The 23,022-nt window shown below is 41.7% G+C and overlaps 1 protein-coding gene across 1 annotated transcript in view; it reads right to left on the bottom strand.

Moving 5' to 3' along the window:
- The window catches only part of Cnksr3 (CNKSR family member 3), a 38,444-nt gene extending 16,179 nt beyond the window's left edge, over positions 1-22,265 (bottom strand). The window contains exons 1-7 of the mRNA XM_013026928.1: positions 22,250-22,265; positions 21,338-21,501; positions 13,018-13,220; positions 12,414-12,501; positions 5,957-5,998; positions 2,601-2,720; positions 851-910 (exon numbers count right to left, since the gene is read on the bottom strand). Of these exons, the coding sequence (XP_012882382.1) occupies positions 851-910; positions 2,601-2,720; positions 5,957-5,998; positions 12,414-12,501; positions 13,018-13,220; positions 21,338-21,501; positions 22,250-22,265 (693 nt within the window). The remainder of the gene's footprint in view (positions 1-850; positions 911-2,600; positions 2,721-5,956; positions 5,999-12,413; positions 12,502-13,017; positions 13,221-21,337; positions 21,502-22,249) is intronic.
- Positions 22,266-23,022: the final 757 nt, after the last annotated feature.

The raw sequence follows: 23,022 nt of genomic DNA, 5'->3' as shown, positions 1-23,022 counted from the left end.
AAAAAAAAAAAGACCCAGAAGCTGAAGCTCAAAAGTAATCATGCATTTCTACCACACAGATGAGGAAAACAACTACCAAAGCCTCCCCTACCTTTGGGGATTAATCCCTCCTCTCTTAAATTGATTAACTAGTAGATTCATTGCTTAGACACATGACTCTTTGGCACAGATGCAGGAGAACTATGCAAACATTTCTAGCTTCTTGTGACTCATGCCACTCCAAAGTCAGCTACCCTGCAGATTTCAAGAAGAATGCATCTATCTATGTAAATATATATAAAAATTAAAAATGTTTGAGGGGAGAAAGAACAACTCTGCACACAGGAGAGTTTCCAGAAGGAAGTAAACAGTGTACAAAAGTCTCTCTCAGTAGAAACAGATCTGCTTTTCTTTCTCAAAGCCCTGGAGTCTAGGATTAAATTTCATTATCACGCCAAGTATTATGAAATACTACTCTATAAAAAGAATCTGTGTCATGTAAAAAAATCCCCAAATAGCTGCTCTGGAGACATAAAAATTCCATGAAGCAAACAAAAAAAAAGTAAAAACATATTTAATCCATATGGTTACCCATGTCAGTTCTTATAAGAGAAATTCACAACCACCAAGAAAGAATTGCAGTTGAATTTATGGCTTAACACTTCCAAGGTGCAAAAGTGGTGTAAACAAGAACAGTACAGGAAAATTTAAATAATAAATTGACAACAGCTGGTGATAAACAATATGGCACCCCATCAACAGCAATAAACAAACCAGGCACCCACATACATATTGAAATGAAAAGTGCAGAGCTGCATGTCACATCTGTTTAAACACACAATGGCTTTGTACACTGAACAGATACACTTACGTTTTCTGTGGTCCCAGTAATCACATGCAATCCATCATAGGTAGATTTGATGTACATGCCCTAAGGAGAGTCACAAATATATGAACTCATTAGAGCGAACTGCAGGTGAAAGTTGAACTTCTGAAACATTAAAACACAGTCCCTTCAGAACAATGTTCATTTTGAAGCCTCCTGCAACACCAAGAAACAAAATCCAAAAGGCAGTGAAGGAAACTAAACAAATAGAAATACTAGTGAAAGGTCTCAGACATGAAATCTCTTTGATATTATAATCTGTGTACCCAGAGCGCAGAAATTTGCTACAACTCTTTTGGATGTAGGAATTCTCTTGGTTCTGTTTAATGAGGGAGAGACATTTTAATCAAGGACTTCTTTCCTGACCGTCTTTTTGTCCGGAGACACAATACAGCCGGTTAAATTGGTATCAGCAGCAATTGCAGGGCAAAGATGGCTAAATACTACAACACAGGTAGAAAAACTGTAACAGGCACTGGTTCATTAATAAAGTGCTGTATCATGGTGGAAATATTTCTGCAGCTGAACCACCTCATCTCCTCTTTTGGCTATGCTATTGAAGACAGAAAAGGAGAAACAGAGAGAGAGGCAAAAAGGAAAAAGCAAGACAGAGCAAAAAGTATTTGCTCTCCTTGATATCCACAGTGCAATAATGTAGAAATAATTTTGACCTTGAACTTGTCCTGATCTCTAGTAGTGATATACAGGAGGATCTCATCAAACACAAAGGCCCTCAAGTTCTCCCCCCTTCTTCTCAAGTTCTTTCCCTTTCCATTTGCAGAGTCTATATATTTCCCCCTCTGTAACAATATGCCATTTCCATCTCTGCCACTCCAGACCTGTGTCTACTCCCACACTTAAGAATTCATCTCCAGGAATCCCTCTCTGGTTTCAACTTAAATTGCTATAATCCACCTCTGACTTTGAAGCTAAGTATCAGGATACATATTTGTACCCATGAGGAACTTGGGCTTATTGGTACTTGGGCTTAGATTTCCTTTCTAAGAGCAGGTGTCTTAATATCCCCCAGAGCTACTGTGAACTCCACTCCTTCTCTTCCTCATGTGTCACCAGCACCACAACTACCAAGCATGGAGGCTGCAGGCCCTAAGGAATGCTCCTGCTCTTTGCTCTGGGCATTGGGTAGCATAAATCATCTAATTTCCTTTCCCTTCTCTTTCACTCAGAGCTACTAGGCTAATCACCAGGCTCCAGGGTTTCTGCACTTAAGTTTTACCAAATGAATCCTAAGGGATGCCTGCTACGCATTGAGAAATCACCTGTGTCCACTCTCAGGGCTTACCCATGACTTAGGAAAGATTGCTGAAGTTTTTTGTTTTTGTTTCTTTAAGGAGTTACTTTCTCGCACTAACCTCTTCTCACATGCATGCCAAGTGCTAATGAAAACTTTCAGAACTGGAGGTTGTTTTCATACCCTGATACTATCTCACCTCTATGTAACTGTTTTCTTACTTCCTTACATGGCTAAGTCCTAAAAATAAGACTTTAAGATGTAAGTATATAGTTTTTTAATTGTGGGTTTTTTTTGTGCTTTGAAGATAAAACATCAGCAAATGTTAAGGTAGCAAAAACTTAAAGGTATAAATAGATGGTATTCTCCATTAATGCTACTATCTGGAATTATACTGAAAGTGATTTTTTTAAAAAAAGAAAACGCTAGCAAATGCTAGTGTGTATTATTTGAAAATAAAACGAGTGTTGTTAGAACGCTTACCAGGCCTTCCCCGGGTTTAACATTTGGTAAGTGAACTTCCTCTAGGCACGCACACTGACTCATTATAGGATCTGTAGTAGAGCGCATCGTTTTATCACAGATGCCATTTAATACCTTGACCTAGAATCCGAGAATCAGAGAAGAAAGCAGGAAAACTTAATCATTAACCAAGTTTATCACTGGCTGATTTTTAAAGAAACATCACCTATCATCTTTCACTCCGGTTAGCAATCATTCAGATAATTCTGCTCAGTGAACGACCACATTCCGACTCCATATTCACCATCTGAGGGAATGCCAGCATTTCAGCTTCCTTAAAAAAGTGTGGCTTTGACATTCGCTCCTTCTCCACTGAGAAACACATGCCAGGAAGTAATTTTCTTGAACAAGCATCAACTCCCAGCCCCAGGGATGGCTTAGTAGTGACTGTGCATTCTCTGAATACCAAATATTTACACGGTCAACATATAGTTTGGGGCCTGAACCACTTTAACAAAAAAAATAGCCTTGACTTGTTCAAGTCATTGAAAGTTTATAGAAAAACTGAACAAATGCACTAGTTTCCATTTCCATCCCCTCTTCACTACAGACGGCTCTGTTACCATCTTGCACTGACTGGTGTGGCATGCTAGTTACAATACTGAGATCTTACAGCTGAAGTCTGTCACTTATGTTCACATTCACAGTTGACACTGTACACTCACCTGATTTTGACAAATGCCTAATGTTATCTGAATGCAAGAATCACACAGAGTAACCTCATCAACTAACCTGAAAAATCCAATGCTCCTCCTCCCCACCATGAACCCCTGGCGATCACTGATCTTTTTGTTTTGTTTTGGTGTATGTTTTTTGTTGTTTTGTTGGTCATGGGGCTTGAACTCTGGGCCTGGGCACTGTCCCTCAGCTCTTTAGCTCAAGCTAGCGCTCTACCACTTGAGCCACAGCACCATTTCTGGTTTTCTGGTGGTTAATTGGAGGTAACAGTCTCACGAAGGGGGAGGGGGGGGGATGCGCACTGGGAAGGTGGCTCAGTGGCAGAGTGCTTGCCTTGCATGCATGAGGCCCTGGGTTAGATTCCTCAGCACCACATGAGCAGAAAAAGCTGGAAGTGGCACTGTGGCTTAAATGGTAGAGTACTAGTGCCCAGGCCCAGAGTTCAGGCCCCAAGACCAACAACAACAACAACAAAAAAGTCTCACAGACTTTCACGCTGGGGCTGGCTTTCAACCATGATCCTCAGATCTCAGCCTCCTGAGTAGCTAGAATTACAGGTGTGAGCCACCGGTGCCCAGTCAATCACTGATCTTTTCACTGTCTCCATAGCTTCGACACTTCTGGAATATGGCTTCCTCACATTAGCTTATTTCCTTTAACAATATTCGTTTAAATTCCCTCCATCTTTTTGGACTGGGTAGCTCATTTCATTGTTATTGCTGAGCTTCTGTTTATCCATTCATCTGTAAAAGGACAGCTTGGCTGCCTCCTGTTCGGAGCAATTGTGAATAAAGCTACTGTCAACATTCTGGGCAATTAGGTGAAGTTCTGTGTTGACCTAAGTTTCCAGCTCCTTTGGGTAAATATCTAGGAGGAGAACACATACAGAATCATCTAGAATCTGTCTAGTGTTGTAAGAAACTGCCCAATGATCTTCTAACCTGGCTACAGTATGCGCTATTCTGACTAGCAGTGACTGTACCCTGTTCTCTGTCCTCAACAGCACTTGGTATTGTCAGGGTTTTGCATTTTATCCACTCTAATAGTACAGTGCTATCTCATTGTTGTGACTGCATTGCCTAATTGCAAAGGATGCTAAACACTTTCCTGTGTTTATCTGATGGTTGTGTATCCTTTTTGGTGAGCTGGTATATGGGTTTTCTCTACCTTATTGTTTGCATGTTCTTGGTCCTGAAGCTTGAACTCAGAGCCTACACGGTATCAAGGCTAATGCTCTACCACTTGTGCCACAGCTCCACTGTCAGCTTTTTTGGTGTTTAATTAGAGATAAGAATCTCTTCGACTTTCCTGCCCAGGCTAGCTTCAAACCACGATCCTTAGATCTCAGCCTCCTGAGTAGCTAGGGTTACAAGGGTGAGCTGGATTGTTTTCACACTCTTGGATTTTTAAGGGTTCTTTCAATATTTTAGCTACAAATTTTTCATTTGGTATGTGTTTTGAAAATATTTTCTCACTCTATAGCTTATTATGTCATTGTCTTAATAGTGCATTTCACAGATTAGATTTTCTAATTTTACTCTGGCTAACACATTAGTTATGAATGTGGTTCCATACCTGAGAAGAAATTACTAAATATATCTTCTCTTAGGCTAAACAACAAGACTTGTACTATAATTCAGAAGGAAATTTTCTAATTTTAATAAAGCCTACATTGTCAATTTCTCTTTTATGGACTATGCTATTGGTTCTCTATCTAAAAACTCATCACCAAACCCAGATTCCCCAGTGGTAACGCCAAGAAGTTTTGTTGCTTTGCATTTTGCATTTAGGTCAGAGATCATTAAAAGAGTTAAAGAGATCATTAAAGAGTTAAAGAGATCACTCCTCAATGGTCACTCACATTTTCTGAGTACCCAACACTGGTAACAGTTAAGGAGAGGATCTCTAGTAAGAGATCTCTGTTGAGATGAAACCATGTTTACATGTCACACTTCTCCCAATCAGATCCATCTAACCTTTCAAAACGAAACAAACAACGGCATCAGGAAATTCTAAGGAGTAACTTTTCTTTCCAAGGGGGAGAATCCAAGTTGGGGACACGTCATGACATTCCTCAGGTTTGTTTAGCCTCCCTATTTATGGGAAATATATTTATAGCTATTTCATGACTAAATTCCTCAACACCAGTCAGAGGAAGGCCTTACCAAAACAGCCCCAACAGGCCTAGGTCAAGAGGAGGAAGCAGTGAGGAATACTTGGAAAATCCTCTGTAATGGTCACATGACATCTCTCCATCACAAAGAGGCCGTAAAGATGTGTTTTTTTTTTTAAATCAAAATAGTTCTAAAATGGAATATACCCACCAGTTTAACCCTGATTTGTAGGCCAAACTAACAATATATGTATAATTGCATCCAGACACCGCTTTAGAAGAAAAAGAAAACAAAAACAGAGAGTCCAAATGCAGCTCCATTTGAGCACATGTATTTTCCCACTTGTTGGTCTCATTAAATAACTTTTACTATTCTCCTTCCATTTAAATAAATAAACTCATACCCCCCAAAGACAGTGTTTCGTTATATCCCTGAAGGGAATCAAATCCTGTGCGTCTGGGTGGGAGTGGGCCTTACTGCCTGCAGAAAGGGAATTTTATGGTAACTGCTGAACAGCATACTCACTACAGTCAGAACCTTGTCCTCCATCGCGGCTACAAGGCAATCCTAAAAGAAGGGAAAAAAAGGACATGAGCACTAAAGGATACGAGCAATAATAAATAAATGTTTAAAACTGTTGGCATAACCTTCTAAATTTAACCTGGGCTCCCCACGGACCTGGCACACCCCCTTCCCATTTCCCAGCCTGAACCCTCTCTCACACTGAGTGGCGATGCAACTGACTTACTTCCTGTACTGAGACCCTGCCCTGCTCTCCCCTGATCCCAGCAGGTTGTCATCCAAGGAATGACCACTGACCGCCAAGAAAACCAGTGAGCTGAAATCCACCTGCTGCCCACCACCACCCAGCCAGGAAGAAATCAGAAGTCTTAAGTCCAAGAAGCCTGACAATGGCTCTCAATTGGATTCTGCCTCCACCAACAATAGGCCAACAAGCCAGTCATCTTTAGCTCCGGCCTTGCCTAGAATAGCTTTCTAAACTGAACCACAAAAGTTTATTTTAAACACTACTGAGATTAAATCAAATATTTCAGCCCTTGGTAAATGGGGGAAAAATAAATTTAACAAAACATTCATTAACACACTGCCAAAAAAGTGGTCTTGAGGTATGCCTGCTATTGATGACTTTGAATAAAGGCTGGAATGTGAAGCACTATTTACCCAGCTAAAGAACAAGAGCACTGGAAGGCTGCTGTACAAACAGGCCCAGCTGATTACGGGAATTACCACTGTCCCTTCAAGAAGTGAACAAAGTGAACTTCCAACGTGAAACTTTCACAACATCTTCTAAGATCATCTATAGCTGAGATTTCAAGCTACACCCCGTGGTGCGTGCAGAAGATAACTGAGATAAACTGTCACCATCTCAAGAATAATGTTAGCAATTTTCAGTACATGAAGAATACTAATGAACTCTTAGAATTGTCAGGCAAAGATTTTTCACCTAAATCAAAATGTCTTTTTTTTTTTTAGGTCATTTCTTTCCTATTATTTTTTTCCCACCAATCTATTGCATGTGATTTAATCATCAGACTTGTTTTGTCTTTGTGAAACTGTTTTGATTTGTCTCTACTAGACCAAAATATAGAAAACATGCCAGGTACCAGTGGTTCATGCTTGTAAGCCCAGCCACTCCAGAAGCTTCAAAGTTCAAAGTCAAACCAGGCAAGAAAGTCTATGAGACTCATATCTCTAATTAACCAGCAAAAAGCCAGAAACAGGGATATAGCTAAAGTGGTAGAGCACTAGCCCTGAGCTAAAAAGCTGAGGGACAGCACCCAGGTCCCAAGTTCAGGCCTCAGTACTGGCACACACAAAATAACGCAGGAAACAATGAAAGTGGCTTTACTGCTCCCAAAATTGATGCTGACTCCAAGAACAGAGCAACCAAAACAAGAAAATAAGTAAGGGATTCAGAAGTGTATTTTTACATGCATGAATCAGATACAAATCTAAACTACAGGAGGAACTTCTATAAACTATGAGTAATTGTACTTGAAAGATACACTTTTCTGCCTCTATCTTATGCATGCAACGAAACCATTAACTACTATAAGGGTTCATTCAAGAACATATGAATACCAGCACTAGAACCAGTATCTTCATACTGTATGATACCAGTGTTATAATATCTTATGAGAGAAATAAGTGGTAATTCGTCTATTGCATTACAAATAGCAAAATGATATAGATATATCTTATTTATGTTGTCAATATATCAATATATAATATATATTCAATAATTATATATATATTTGGACTTTCATCCTTGGAGGCTGTCATCCCCCCTCCCCCCCCCCGCCCCAGTTTAACAAGGAAGGTCCTGGTTTGGAATCCTTGATTCCTGGTTCCTGATTCTTTCATGGACCTAGGAAGTCACCAAGTGAATGAGCTGCCCGCTGTGGGAACTAGCCTACCAGGCCCAGGTTCATATCCCAGAGTGTTCATGTGAGCGTGAAAAAGGGCTCGTTCTTTACCTTCCATCCACGGTGAACGAGGGTTCTCACAGCCATTCCCAGAGAGGCAAGGGATAGAAAAAGCTGCCCCCTCGTCAATCAGACAGTTTCCACACAGGGCTGGGTCACCTGGATGCCCAGGCCTGGCCAGCCTGACCAGCCACAGCAGTGTCTCTGTCTCCTCTGCCTATCTTGTATTCTGTCCTAAGGAACTGAGCAGCCTTGGGCTGCTCTGTTTAACCTCTCTGTGCCTCTGGCTCCTTCCTGAGACAAGATGATAACAACATCATTGGACAACTCCAGGTCACGCATGCCCAACACCAACGTTGCGGTCCATGGGCAACTCTCACTCAAGAATGGACTCTTTCTCTCCTACGTTCATGGCTATGGTTGTCTCCATCCAGCTTCCTATGCTCACACATGGCTCGTTTCCCTGTTTCCTTCCATACTGAAGCATTCTCTCACCTTTACTACTTCCGTGTCCTGTCACCATAAGGACTGGAAATGAACAGTGTAATTCCTTTCCAACTTGGTTTCCTGAAGAGCAAATTATAGTCTCAAAACTGACAGGGAGCTGGCCTCTAGTGGCTCATGCCTGTAATCTGAGCTACTCAGGAGGCTGAGACCTGAGAGTCACGGTTCAAAGCCAGCTCAGGCAGGAAAGTCCATGAGACTCTTACCTCCAATTAACCACCAGAAAACCAAAGAGGAGCTATGGCTTAAAATGGTAGAGCACCAGCCTTAAGCAGAAAGGCTCAGGGACGGCTCCCAGGCCCTGAGTTCAATTGACAAAAAAAAAAAAAAAGAACTTACAGAAATTCACCAAGCTATCTGGGAAGATAAAAACGTTATCCCATTTCACACCTCGCAAACTGAGGTACATGCACTTCAGGTGACTCGTCCAAAGTCCCTCAGTAAATTAATGATAGAGGTAGGATTTAGATATCTATATGACGGCACCTCTGAAAATGAATATTTATCCATCCACTAAACTCCCTCAGTGAACACCCAAGAAGACAGAAACAAAGACTGAACACCCACACAAACACAACTACACAGATGCGCGCACACACACACACATCTCGCTTGTGAGGCTTCTCATTCACTTCTTTGTCAACAGCTCACGTGTTGGTAGGCACATTTAAAGATCACCACTCATCAGTCCAGTGCCAGGCCTAAGGACACAAGGATGACCAGCAGGAGCCTTCTGACCTTCCAGATGGGACCTGATACTAGGGTCTAAACTTAGGGCCTTGCACTTGCTAGCAGACTGTGCACCATAAGCCACTGACGCATGCCCGTCTTTCTTTGCCTTAGTTTTTCAGACAGATGTGCTCTGCCTTGGCCAGTCTAGACTGTGATCTTTCTATTTATGCCTCTGGAGTATCCGGGATAACAAAGGCCCACCATCAACCCAGGCTCATTGGTTAAGATAGGGGTCTCACCAACTTTCTTCCTCAGGATAGCCTCAAACTGTGATCCTTTCAACCTCTGTGTCCCAAGTAGCTGGGTTTACAGGTGTGAACCACCACACTTGGCGTAATTAATTTTTTAATCATCAATTCATAATAACCAACACCTCTATAACTATTTTAAAAAAAAAAGATGTGAAGCAAATGCTCATCATCCATGTGATCAGAGAGGACTTCTCTGTCCCAATATTCAAGAGTCTCTTCTCTACAAGGCTTGTGACATGGAATTATCTCAAGTTATATACCGCCATCAATCCTGACATTCTGCCCCCAGACAGGCCTCTTAACTTTATGTAACTTCCTTTGTGTGTATTTGTGTCCTGTTTGTGTTGTGTGTACACATAATATTGTCTATTCATCCTTAACTTGCCCTTCCCCAGAGAATCTAAGCTCCATTTGCCAAGGACTTTTTAATCTGTTTATTCACTTTGGTACCCCAGAGCCTAGAACAGTGGTAGACAAGGAATAAGTGCTAAATAAATGTTTACTAAGTTGCTGCAGGGCCAACTTCAACTGTTTAGTCAGGACCCACTCATCCTGTGGAAACAGACAGACCGGCTCTGCCCTCTATGCTGTCACTTCTGTCTGATTCCCACATTGCACACAGCAGGGCCTGTCACATCAAACACAGGGGACCTAGAGCAAAAGGGGCATCTGCTGATGACAGTGTTTTCACTTGGGCAGCTGAGGCGGGAGGGGGCAGTAGTTCTAAGCCAGCCGGGGTTACCGCGAAAGACCCTATTTCAAAACAACAAAACAAAACTCATCGAGGGTTAGCTCTTGTACTTGCTTTAAGTTGAGCATGAGAAAACTCAGTTCAAATTCAAAATAGGCTGGGTGTAGAGGCACCAGTTTATAATCCCAGCTAACTTACAAGACAGAGGCAGGAGAATCAGGAGTTCAAGATCAGTGTGGGAAGTTCCATGTTAGGATCTGGCTGGCAGAATTAACTTTTTAAAAAAAGTTTTATACACAGATATTTGTATTATTAAATTTGGAGACATAGTCAGAAGACTCAGATCATAATTGGCTTGTTTTTCTATTTCCTTAACTATAATTTTCACTTTTATAATAATTTTGATTTGAAAGATAAATTTATTTATTTTTTTAGCAGTGAAAGTTACTTGCTGTTGTAGTCTGAAGCCTTTCAAATAATTATGTTGCTCTTATGATTGATCAAAACAAACACTCCAAAAATTAAGGTGAAACTAGGTGTAAGTGCAGCAAGGTATAGGTAATACAGTTAACAGAAAATGCTACAGCCTCATTATGACAATATTCATAAAGGAAACAGGTTTTTTTTCTCTTGTCTGAATATGGTAGTTTCATTCTTTTCAAATGTATCATGGGTATTGGTGCTGTGCTACAGACAATGAATTGTAACTAGCACGTGGTTCAGAATACACAATGTTAGTGTTTTTTAAAATGCTAATGGTTCTTTTCTATTTATAATTGCAAAGTTTTATGATGTATACCAAGAATCTTATAAATTTGTTTTTAGTAGGTTTTCTTTGCTTTGGTAGATCATTAAACATTTAATCTTATAAATAGAAACTTGTGGTCATCTAGAATGTTGAGATTGTTTCCATCTGCAGTGTCTTTTTTTTTAATTTCTTAAATTTTGGACTGGATATATTAACAATCCTCTGAATGGTATTGGTAAGTGGTTCAGAAGAGAAAGTGAAATAAAAGTAGTATTTATTCATGATGATCAATTAAATTATTTACTTAAAGAAACTAACTACTGTGCATAACTCAATTTGTGTGTAACAAATCTGATATGAGGTGAAAGGAGAGTCTGAGTCTACCTATGGAATATGTTGGGTTTATTTTCAGGGCTTGAAGATACATTCAAAGGTATTGGTTGGGGAAGACGTCATAATTTTAAGTTAATCTGCATGCTGTAAATGTGTTTTGTGTTTAAATAAAAAGAAAATTTTTTGAAATGTAAAAAACAAACAAACAAAAAGATTAGTGTGGGGCATACGTGTGTGTGTGTGTGTGTGTGTGTGCGCTCACGTGCACGCGCGTGCACGCATGCTTAACTCCAATGGCTGTTTAGGGATGCTTCACACAACTACCACAGACAAAGGCACACTTGACTTCAGGTTCCAGACGTAAGGAGAAAGCACGGCTTCCCTGAATGCATTGGTGAAGGGAAAGATATGCTTTCTTTTTATTTTTTTGCAGATCATCATAGGAACAAACATCAACTCATAGAATTCTAGAAACCAAACAGGAGGATGTGAACAAGAAACAACTTCTTCCTGAGCTTTTAAAATCTCAACTCCAAAGTAATTTAGCAGCATCTGCTATGTACCACGTAATGTAACAAGTTGTCCTAAGTGCTTATAATCTAGTCTATTTTATTTCTTTTCCTTTTAAGTTAAATCATAGAAGCTAGGGAAGGTGTGGACGGACTGACTGACAGGAAACATCACATGGTCTTGCTGAAATGCCTCTGTCTGAGGACCCATGAGTGAAGCTGAAATGTCACGCCCAACATGGCACGTCCAACCCTGATCACGGGAACCTCCACGGCTCTTTGTCTCTCTGTCATGGGCAGCAATGTGAGACACTGAACAAGTGAGGAGAATCAGAGACTTCCTGGCCAGAGCCATCTGAGGACAGAGTCAAGGAGGAAATCACTGCGAGCTGGGAGATGTTAGTTACTGGTTGGTTACTGACCAGTAGATCCAACAACCAAAGAGAAAATGAAAGCAGAGTGTTCACTCAGAACAAAGATGACAGGGATATTTAGTTATTCGAGAATTTCTTTTTTTTTTTAAGTGTTCTAACATTTCAGAAGAGGTAAATGAGTATTACCTGGACCACTGTGAAACAAACAAACGAAAGGTAATGTGTGATTACTATTTGCCATTTCTCACTGAAGTCATACATACAAATAAATTGAAAGCCTTGCATCTTCCAGTTTTGTTGTGGTGGAGAGTTACTTCAAACCTTCGGGAAACCCCTTTAAAGAAGCAGGAAGAGGAAGAGGTAAGTTCAGATAGCGTAATGATATGTACTGACCTTTTGGACGGTGGTGGTCAGGTCCAGACAAAGCTGAATGATCTTGTTCTTCGTTACAGAGAAATCAGTGATTCCTGTAAATGGAGGCCTGGAAAGATACCAAAAATTCTTCATAAGGAACAGTGGAGGAGGAGGTAGGGGAGACTCACACTACACTACAGGCCAGCTTAGATCATTTTTCACATAACTGTTTCCTCTCAAAGGACATGTAAAATAGGACTCTGACTAGAAAAGCAGCAGATAGGCAAAAAATTCACCCCTAAATGAGCCAGAAGGGTTAACGTTTCCTCAGAAGTCCCTGAACAGTCTACATACCAACCAAATCCTCAAGTATTAAAGTTGAATCTCAAAAAAAAGTCCACCTTTAGCAGTTTCTCTCATCTCCTAGCTAGGGTTCATTTGCTCCTCTTGTTATAGCTGAGTAAGTAGCTTCTGAAAAACAAAACAAAGCCAAAAAACCACTCCAAGATCACCCTCTCCTCTGGAACTTCTGCCTTCCAGGAAGCTCTATGTCTAAGGGACAAGGGTCCATTTTCAAAGGACAGGCATCGGTGTACTTCAGAACCTCACTGAAAGGACAGCAGAGGGCAGGGCCCCGGCCTACCGGTCCAGCCACGCCAGCAAGACTTTGGCAGCGCCGATGAGCTCCACCACGGACGTCAGGAACTCATTGGGCGGCTTGTGGGAGGTGTTTCCATCATAAGCTGGACTCTTCCGCCGGCTACTGATGTAGTTCTGTAAGTTGTGGGAAGAGGCTCTCAGTTTCAGAATCAAGTTCTTCATGTTATCCGTTTCGAGGCTGTAATTCTGTGGGAAATTAAATTAAACAACTAAATAATTGAATAATTAGAGGGGAAAATGTAAAGCCCTCCACAGTGACTCCCACAGCCACTACAAATGGGGTGCCTAGGCCCTCGGCAGCACCCCTCGCCTCCACGTGCTCTATACCAAGAGCTGCCCCACTCCAGACTGGACAGCTCAAACTGTCCCTCTAACATGTCATTGCTGTGTGTTCCCAGAAGTCACACCGAGTGGGTCATGGTGAGGGAGCATGGCTCTGCGTGGTGGGTGCTCACCAATGTTGCCAGACAGTAGACAGACAACACTAGTCAGCCAACAGATGAACTTCCATCAGAGATGACAGAGAATGTAAGTCCACCTGAAATGTAACATCCAACTATGAGCACCAAACGTGTGTGTGTGTGTGTGTGTGTGTGTCTATGTGTTGGTGTGTCTGTGTGTCTGTGTGCCAGCCAATACTGGGGCTTGAACCCAGGGCCTGATCACTGTCCCTGAGCTTTTATGCTCAATGCTGATGATCTACCACTTGAGCCAAAGCTCCATTTACAGCTTTTTGATGGCTAAGTGGAGGTAAGTCTCATGGACTTTATTGCCCAGGCTGGCTTCGCACTGAGATCCTCAGTTCACAGCCTCCTGAGTGGCTAGGATTACAGGTGTGAGCCACTAGCACACAGCTCAACTCTTGGGATGTGTTTTTAAACAATGTTCAACTTCCTTGAGTGCCTTAAAAACACCAAAGTTGTATCATAATACTGTCCCAGACCCCCCTTTCAGATTAAGAACCACCAGCCTCGGGAAATATATAAAATTAGGAGATAGATATGTTTTAGACTCCATCTCATATACATTTCTTAATGTTTTTGATTATTTTAACAAAAAGGAAGAGCATATGTGTGGTTATATGATACTACTCAATGTATATTTCTATTTTACAGATAAAGACAAAAAAGAAGAAGAGGACGAGAAGGAGGAACAGGGAGATGAGAAGAGGAAGAGGAGGAGGAGGATGACGAAGAGGAGGGAAGCTGGCTAGTGATACCAAGTCTAGCACAAATGAATGAGCCAGAAATGTGTAAATTCTCTTCTGACCTGCGCTGGCCACGCTGAAATGCCAGGCCCTCCTCTCAGCCAGCCCAGCCATCCAGTTAGTCCCCAGGGCCAGAGGGTTAGCCACCTTCAAACCATTACATGTAAGGCACAAATGCATACAGAAGTCTGAATATATACTCACCACAAAGGCGTTCATTAAAAGCAATTCTAAATTGAAATGCATTTTGTTGGGAGTTTCCATTTGCCTGGCTTAGTAATAAAACTAAAAGTCTTAAAAATGCCACATAAGCCGGGCACCAGTGACTCATGCCTGTAATCCTAGCAACTCAAGAGGCTGAGATCTGAGGATCATGATTCAAAGCCAGCCTGGGCAGGAAACTCCATGAGACTCTTTATCTCCAATAAACCACCAGAAAACCAGAAGTGACACAGTGGCTCAAGTAGTAGAGCTCAAGCCTTGAGCTAAAGATCTGAACAGCACCCAGGCCCAGAGTTCAAGCCCCACCACACACACACACACACACACACACACACACACACACGTAGTAGAGCTCAAGCCTTGAGCTAAAGATCTGAACAGCACCCAGGCCCAGAGTTCAAGCCCCACCACACACACACACACACACACACACACACACACACACACACACACACACACACACACATGTCACATTAAGAGTTTGAGGTTAGCTTGGGCACGAAACTCCATAGGATTCTTACCTCCAGGCCCAGAGTTCAAGCCCCACAACACACACACACACACACACACACACACACACACACACACACACACACGTCACATTAAGAGTTTGAGGCTAGCTTGGGCACGAAACTCCATAGGATTCTTACCTCCAATTAACCACCAAAAAGCCAGAAATAGAAATGTAGCTAAAGTGTTAGCTTGGGAGAAAAAGGCACAGCACCTGCATCCTGATGTCAGCGCAGGCGCATGCACACGCGCGCGCGCGCACACACACACACACACACACACATGCACGCATGCACACACAAAATGCACATTGAAATTTTTTCAACATATTTTTAAGCACATGTCAATTGTGCAATGTGGGAGGTTCATTGTGACATTTCCAAACAGGGCTATAATACACTTTGGTCAGCTTTGCCCGCTCCATTACTCTATCTTATGCCACTCTTCCTACCCAATCTCACCTCTTTCTTTCAATATTTCTTGTAAATTTTTAAGATAGATTTTTATTATGACTTCATTTGTTTATTTATGCGTGCACATCATTCTGGGGTTTGAACTCACGGTCTTGGGCTTGCTAAAAAGGTATGCTACGGATTGTTGCTTTAGTTATTTTTCAAATAGGATCTCCCATTTGGCCTAAGCCAGTTTGAACCATGATGGTTTTTTGCAGTTTCTAGATGGCTCAGATGACAGGGACACACCAGGCATTTTAAAGGCTGGAATGGGGTTGTGCTCACGCTTTGCCCAGGTTGACTTCACACCATGATCCTCCCAATCTCTGAGTAGCTAGGATGACAGCTACCATGCTTGACTCATTATGACCTCTTCATACATGCATACAAATTTACCCCTTCCCCCTCCACATAGAAATTTTGACAGAAGTTAAACACAATTGAACTATAACAACAGCAACAAACAATTTAACTAAAAAGTTAAACAATTTAGCTAAAAAGTAGTTAAACACAAACTAAACACAATCTTTTTTGTAAGTCTAAAACACGATTGTGTAAGTTTGTAAATTTCAAAATACAAATGTGAGCTAACAGCTCGGTCTTCTGATCACTTATTTTCCCATCACTTACATTTTCTAAAGGCAAATATGTATATAGAAGACAAGAATGAAAAGATGGTTATTCATCACTGCATTTTAATCCAAAGAACTAAAGGCTCACAATTGAGCAGATCAAGGGTCCACATGACCTGATTTGTCTTGAAGGCGGGTGACTGATTAGCTCAATTACCCAGCCTGCTGATTTATGTGCAGAACATTGACTCCAAGCAGGAAGGCTGGCTTGCTACAGCCCATGTCACCACCAACTACTGGGGATTCTTATGCACAAGCATTCTCTTCCTGAACCCAAAGAGACTTTAAACCTTCCTCTTGGACAAACTTTAAAATAAAGGGAGAGCGTAACTTCTTATAACGGGTTCTCTTGATATGCCACTTCATTTGCTCTAAATTTTTTTCTCCCAAACAAATCACACAACTGGGAAGATGGAGAGATAAAATGGTAATTGAATATAATTTTTAAAGAGAAGGAAGGATAAAGCAAAGTTTCTTTTCCTTTGACCCCATGCTACAATAAGGAGAGAACAAGAAACAAATTATATTAGCTGGAAAGGACCACAGTCAGGAAGGGCCTAGACATCGGTGTCTCACAATGAAAAGCAGAAAATGAGGAATTTCTCAGATGAGAGTTGACTATTTTCTTGAGTCATTTTCCTAAATTCTGTCTCCTTCAGGTAATGTTTTAGTGTAAGACACCAGAAAGGTACAAACAAGTCTGAGAGTGTAACTAAGGGGTAAAATATCTGCTTAGCACGTGAGAGTCCGTGGGCTTCATCCAAGGCAAAGAAGGAAAAGAGGAGGAACAATGGGAAGGGAAAATAATGGGGAGGGAGAGGAAGAAAGAGGAGGAGGATTAAGAAAGAACAAGAGGAAGAAAAGAGAATGGAAATGTGGAAAGAGAAGAAGAGACAAGGCCAGGCATAACATCCCTAACCCATCTACTTAGGAGGTAGAGACAGGAGAATCGCAGTTTGAGGCTAATTTTGGCAAAGAGTCAGTGAGACACCATCTTACAATAATAATAATAAGCTAGAGATGGGCTCTGGTGGACCATCCCTATAATCCTAACTACTTGGAAAAGCTGAGAGTAGGAGGATCACAGTTCAAGATGAGCACAGGCAAAAAAAAAAAAAAAGTTCACAAGGTCCTTTCTCAACTCACAGCTGGGTATACTCCTGTTTCCCTAAGCTACATGGGAGGCTGAGATCATGGTTCCAGGCCATTTATGTGGGAAAAAATTTCAAGACTTTATTTCAGTGGAAGGAAGCTAGACATAGTGGCATATGCAAAAGGAAGCATGAAATAGGTAGCCCACAGTCCAGGTACTCCTGGGCAAGCAAACAAGACCCTATCTAAAAAATAACCAGCAAAAACAAAGTTGAAGACATGGCTCTGGAGTATAGCATCTAGCCGACAAGCCCTGGATTCAAAACTTGGCTCCATCAAGTAAAACAAATCAAGCTGAGCATGGCAGTACATGTCTATAATCCCAGCTACACAGGAGGCAATGGTAAGAGGATCATGTTATGAAGCTACTCCAAGGAAAATCTTGAGACTCTATGAAAAAAAAAATAACTAAAGCAAATAGGGCTGGAAGCATGGATCAATTGGTAGAGCAAATGCCCAGAGCAAGCATAAGGCCCTGTGTTCAAAAATGCCAGTAAGACTAAGAACAATAATAATAATAAATGGAATTAGTTTAAAAGTCAGTGCACATCCTAAAACCCTTCCACTGTGGGCTCACTCCATTAAGAGTTGGCCGTTAGCAAATATTTGTTGGCTGTGAGACCATACACTAGCCAAGAGGGAAGAGAAGAGGCAAGGCTCTTCCTTTTCTAGGGCCTTAAAAGTCCATACCTTATAGCCAATAATAAACTACACAACTTCTCCTCCGTCCATGGCTCCCACCATGATCTACTTTCCATGACAAAGATGTGTCATGGACACAAGTTCAAGGCCAACTATGCCACAGTTCTGGAGCTTGGATTCAGGGCCTTGCGCTCAAGGATAGTACCCTACCACTTGAGCCATGCTTCCATTTCCAACTATTTGCTGGTTAATTGGTTATAAGCATTCATCAGATTTGTCTGCCAGGCTGTCTTCAAACCATGATCCTCAGATCTGGGCCTCCAGAGTGGCTAGAATCACAGACAAAAGCCATTGACAACCAGCCTATTGTACCTCTTTACTGTCCACCACACACCCTTACTATCCAGTGGAACGTTCTAGAGACACAAGAAGTCTTCATCTGGGTTCCAGTACAGCAGCCACCAGCCACATGTACCTACTCACCACTTGTAGAGGAGACAGTTTCATTGGAGGCTAGCTTTGATCTCAACTAATTCTCATTTAAATAGCTACATATGGTAGCAGCTTCCCTACTAGAAAGAGCAGCTTTAGGGTCTGTGCCAGTCACTTTGTACCCAGAGAGAGGAGAGGAAAAACTGGGCTCAGCTTCAGAACTCAACCCTGGGAAGTAACTCTCAATTCTCTCTCAGGATACAAGGCCCTCTACCAAGCTACCCCAGCCTTCAAGGTCAATGCTTCAAAAGATGGTTTCCCCCTTTGCTCTCTAACCATGATGGACTGCTGTGAGTCACTGTTCACCAGGCCTGGAATAGTAATTAGCCACTGTTCCCATTCTGGTCCCGATCCATTCTATCAGTTTCTCTTTATTCCATAACCTTCCAGTGGTTTTGGTTTTTTTCCTGCCTCTTTCCTCACTTCTCATTCTATTTACTTCTTGTCTACCATAAAATCAGCACCCACTAAAGCGAATTTGCATAGCAAAATCTCTTTTATAACATGTGTAACCAATGGTGGTTACACATGAATTGCTGAGCAGATGAACTATCCAAAGCAAAACGTTACCCAATTTACACATCCAAAGATCTGCATGGTGTTGAAATAAAGGAACAGGATAATAGACCTATACATTTTAAAACTATACATTTTTTAAAGAAAATTACATGAAGATTAGTGACATTTTAGTAAAAATCTAGTACACCTTCCCAAGCACCCCCCAAAAAAGGCACATCCATTTGCAAACTCTTCACAACCCCCCTGTCTCATGGGCACAGAGAGGAGGTCCAGAGAGAGTCCAAGGTCAAAAGCTTGGTCTACAGAGGAAATGAGAAGGGAATGGGGTAACACACAGGATAAAACACAGCTTTGGGTCCTGGCATTTATCCAGCTTTGTTCTTTTTAGTCTAATATTTTAAAAGGCAGAGGGGAGGAAAAGGCGAAGAGAATGCCCAGATACTGCAATTACGTTTATCCTCCAACTTAATGTACATAACCTGCCTCTAGCTGACCCCTTTGCCAGGCCTCTCGAACTGTGAATTTCAAAGCAATTTATTTGTCCTCCAAGTATGACTATAAAGTGAAAGAGACAATTCAAATTCTCAGAAACATCCACCAGAAAGAACTCCAAAACCCTGTTCCCAGAAAGCATCATAAAAGTAAATTCAAGTCTGTTTGACTCTGAAAAGCAGACAGTTTTAATAATAAACAGGATGTTCAAGGCATATCCCCAACCATGCAAAAAACACACTGGGGACACCGCCACATGGAAGGGGACTGTTACTGTACGGATGGAGAAAACAGACACTGTGGTTTCACTGGAGGTGACAGAGCAAACAGCCTGGAGCAGAGCCAGGACTAGAAGGCAAAAATCCTGCCTCCCAGGCCAACTCTCAGACGACTTGGCCACTGCTTCTCCCGCGTGGCAGCTCATTTATCAACCACAAAGCATTCCCCCATTACTTTTCTAAATGAGAGCAGTGCATCTCAGCCCAGAGGCCAAAGCTCTGTCCATTTTAAGAAGAAGAATACACACAGTGCAGCATGGTTATATAATCAATGCAATGCTCACCAGCAATGGCAAAATCACTGCAAGCACACTGGTTCCTATCATTCTGGGTAATGTCACTGCCTGTCCCCCTGGCCTGGGTTCAGATTATGACTAACCCAGTTTGAATGCTGGTGAGAATAACCAGTGACAGTAAACTGTAGCCTTAGAGGGCACCAAGACTGGCACACAAGAATCTCACCCATGCCAACAATTTGTAAACAAAATGCCCTTAACAGGTGTTTTGTGTGTGTGTGTACATGTACACATACACACACACACACACACACACACACACCACACCTATGTGGTCACAGGCAGATCACAAGTGTCAGACCTGGCAGGATTTAACTGGTTCACTGATAGCCAAAGCTCTATGACCTGCTATATTCAATGACATTAACCCTATCTAGCTGCCATATTTTAGGGTTCATTATTTCAAGCATAAGCATCAGTTATCTTAAATAGCTTGAATATCTGTGAAATTCCAAATGTTGTGTGTGTGTGTGTGTGTGTGTGTGTGTGTGTGTGTGTGTGCATGTACACATGTGTGTACCAATACTGGGGCTTCAACTCAGTGCCTAGGAGCTGTCCTTGAGCTTTTGTGCTCAAGGCTAGCACTCTATCCCTTGAGCCACAGCTCTACTTCCAGTTTTTTTGGGTAGTTAATTGGAAATAGGAGTTTCACAGACTGTCCTACCCAGGCCGGCTTCAAACCTCAATCCTCAGATCTCAGCCTCCTGAGTATATAGGATTATAGATATGAGCACTGGTACCTAGCTTCCAGATAAAAACATGAATATTAGAAGATTTTTTCATTTCATTTGAGAAAGTGACATGTTCATTCAAGACCATCTCTGTCTTTTGGTTATTTTTGAAAGATAAGAAAATAAGACTACGGGCTGGGAAGGTAGCTCAGTGGTAGAGTGCTTGCCTGGCATGCATGAGGCCCTGGGTTCAATTCCTCAGCACCACATAAGCAGAAAAAGCTGGAAGTGGCTCCGTGGCTTAAGTGGCAGAGGGCTGGCCTTGAGCTGAAGAGCTGAGGGACAGTGCCCAGGCCCAGAGTTCAGACCCCATGACCGACCAAAAAAAGAAAAAGAAAAAGGAAGGGAAAGGAAGGGAAGGGAAAGGGGAAGGGGAAGGGGAAGGGGAAGGGAAGGGAAGGCTATCACTCCAGTACAAAAACTGTACTGTACACATGCAGACGCCTGTCCATGTTGTGTCTCAATAACACCTTATTTAATAAAACAATGGACAGTGGGCTAGCCTTTCCTCTAGAAAAATAACTTTTACTTTCCTTTTTATATTGTCTTCAACTCAGGCTTCGCTTTGCTGGCTCATTCAGTAAAGGAAGATACGTTAAATTACTAACACTTAGCATCTGAGTGACAGGTTCTGCAGGAAGACATCACACAATACAGATCACCTTTTCCCCAACTAACCAGTGCACAGAGAAGATCAACAGCTTCCAACACCAGCTCCTGATGCCCGATCCGTGTGACCCCGAGCTCCTCAAGGTCCTGGTGCGAAATTCGTAGCAGCTGTTCTCCGTCTATCTTCTCCCGTTCAAACTTGTGCACGTAGGGCTGCAGGCAATCATCTAACCCTACCAAAAAGTGAAAAGGTCATTATGGTTACTTTGTGTGTCTTCACCTGTTCCCCTCCCCCCCAAAAAATAATAATCCACACTTGTATTAATCTCAGCAATCACCAAAATATGTTGCCACTATTCGATTATCTCTGTAATTGTACTCCCCTGGATGAGCACCTTTCCTGAGTCATCTTCTCATCTCAAACAGGCTTGAAACATGCCATGCAAAACTCTCCAATGGAGCAGGTATAACTTTATGATAGGCACGCCCTATAAACTAAAAGGAGAAATGCTCAAATAATCCCTTGATAATTTGAGATGCTAGTTATCTGTTCCAGATAGATCTGTTTGCTAAACAGCTCTTCTTGTGGGATAAGTGATGCTCTCAGTGGACCGGTCAATCAAGACCATGGTGATTGTCACATAGTCAGACCCGGCTACTCCACAAACCAGCCAATCATGGTCCTAGGATGGTCATGTGAGTCAAGTACAGCCAATCAACATCTTCCTTGATATTTAATATATGGGTACTAGAAGATAAAACTGTTTCTTCCTTTCCCATTGGAAGTTATAGGGCACAATTCTGGTGATGCTGGTGGTTATTACTTTAATTTTTTTTCAGAGAATAAATTCACTTGAGAGAGAAAATGCTCTGGTAATATCCTAGAATAGCTCTGAGTCTAAACCTTGTTGGAGGTTTTCCACACCTAAAATTTTCTATTTGAACGGAAACAACTTTCCTTTCTAGCCTATTAGTACTTACGTTGAGTTTCCGTCATTTACAACTGAGAAAGTTCGACTCCAATGGAGAAGATACAAGCAGAAGGCACACAGGAAGGCAATGATAACGAGGTTAGCCAAGGCAAATTTTCCAGGCAACTTCTACGGTCACCAGTGTCCTGTTTTAATGTTTTTATATAATGGCTAGCATAGATGAGCCAAAGAGAACTGGAGAATCTTTATTTCTATAAATAGAAATTTCACCTCTATTCCACCTCTTCTAATATTAGGTGGGGGCGATTGGTTGGTTGGATGGGTGGGGTTTTTTATTGGTTTTGTTGGTGGTGATGGTTTGCTTTTTGGTTTTGGATTTTTGTTGTTGTTTGTTGTTTTGGTATCAGTCCTGGGGCTTGAGCTCAGGGTCTGGGCATTGTCTTTAGAGGTTTTTTTGTTTTTGCTAAAGGCTAGTACTCTTACCACTTGAGCCACAGCTCCACTTCTGGGTTTTTTGATAGTTAAATGGAGATGAAAGTCTCAAGGACTTTCCTGCCCAGACTAGATTTGAACCACAATCCTCAGATCTCAGTCTTCTGAGTAGCTAAGACTACAAGCATGAGCCACTACTGCCTGTCTTTTCTAATGGCTTTAATGAAACAAAATCATGCCCTAAATCAACTGATCGTACAAGACAAAGAATAACCATCACCTGAGTATTTGTAAATACTTGATTTATATACTCAATCCCAACATGACCAAAAAATATTGAATTTAACTGGAACAATGTAGGTGGAAGGCACATTGCTATCTCCCTTATCC

Source organism: Dipodomys ordii, unplaced genomic scaffold, assembly GCF_000151885.1.
Source record: "Dipodomys ordii isolate 6190 unplaced genomic scaffold, Dord_2.0 Scaffold98, whole genome shotgun sequence".
Classification (NCBI taxonomy): domain Eukaryota; kingdom Metazoa; phylum Chordata; class Mammalia; order Rodentia; family Heteromyidae; genus Dipodomys; species Dipodomys ordii.
The sequence above is the reverse complement of the archived record's forward strand: the minus strand, read 5'-3'. Positions and strand labels throughout refer to the sequence as shown.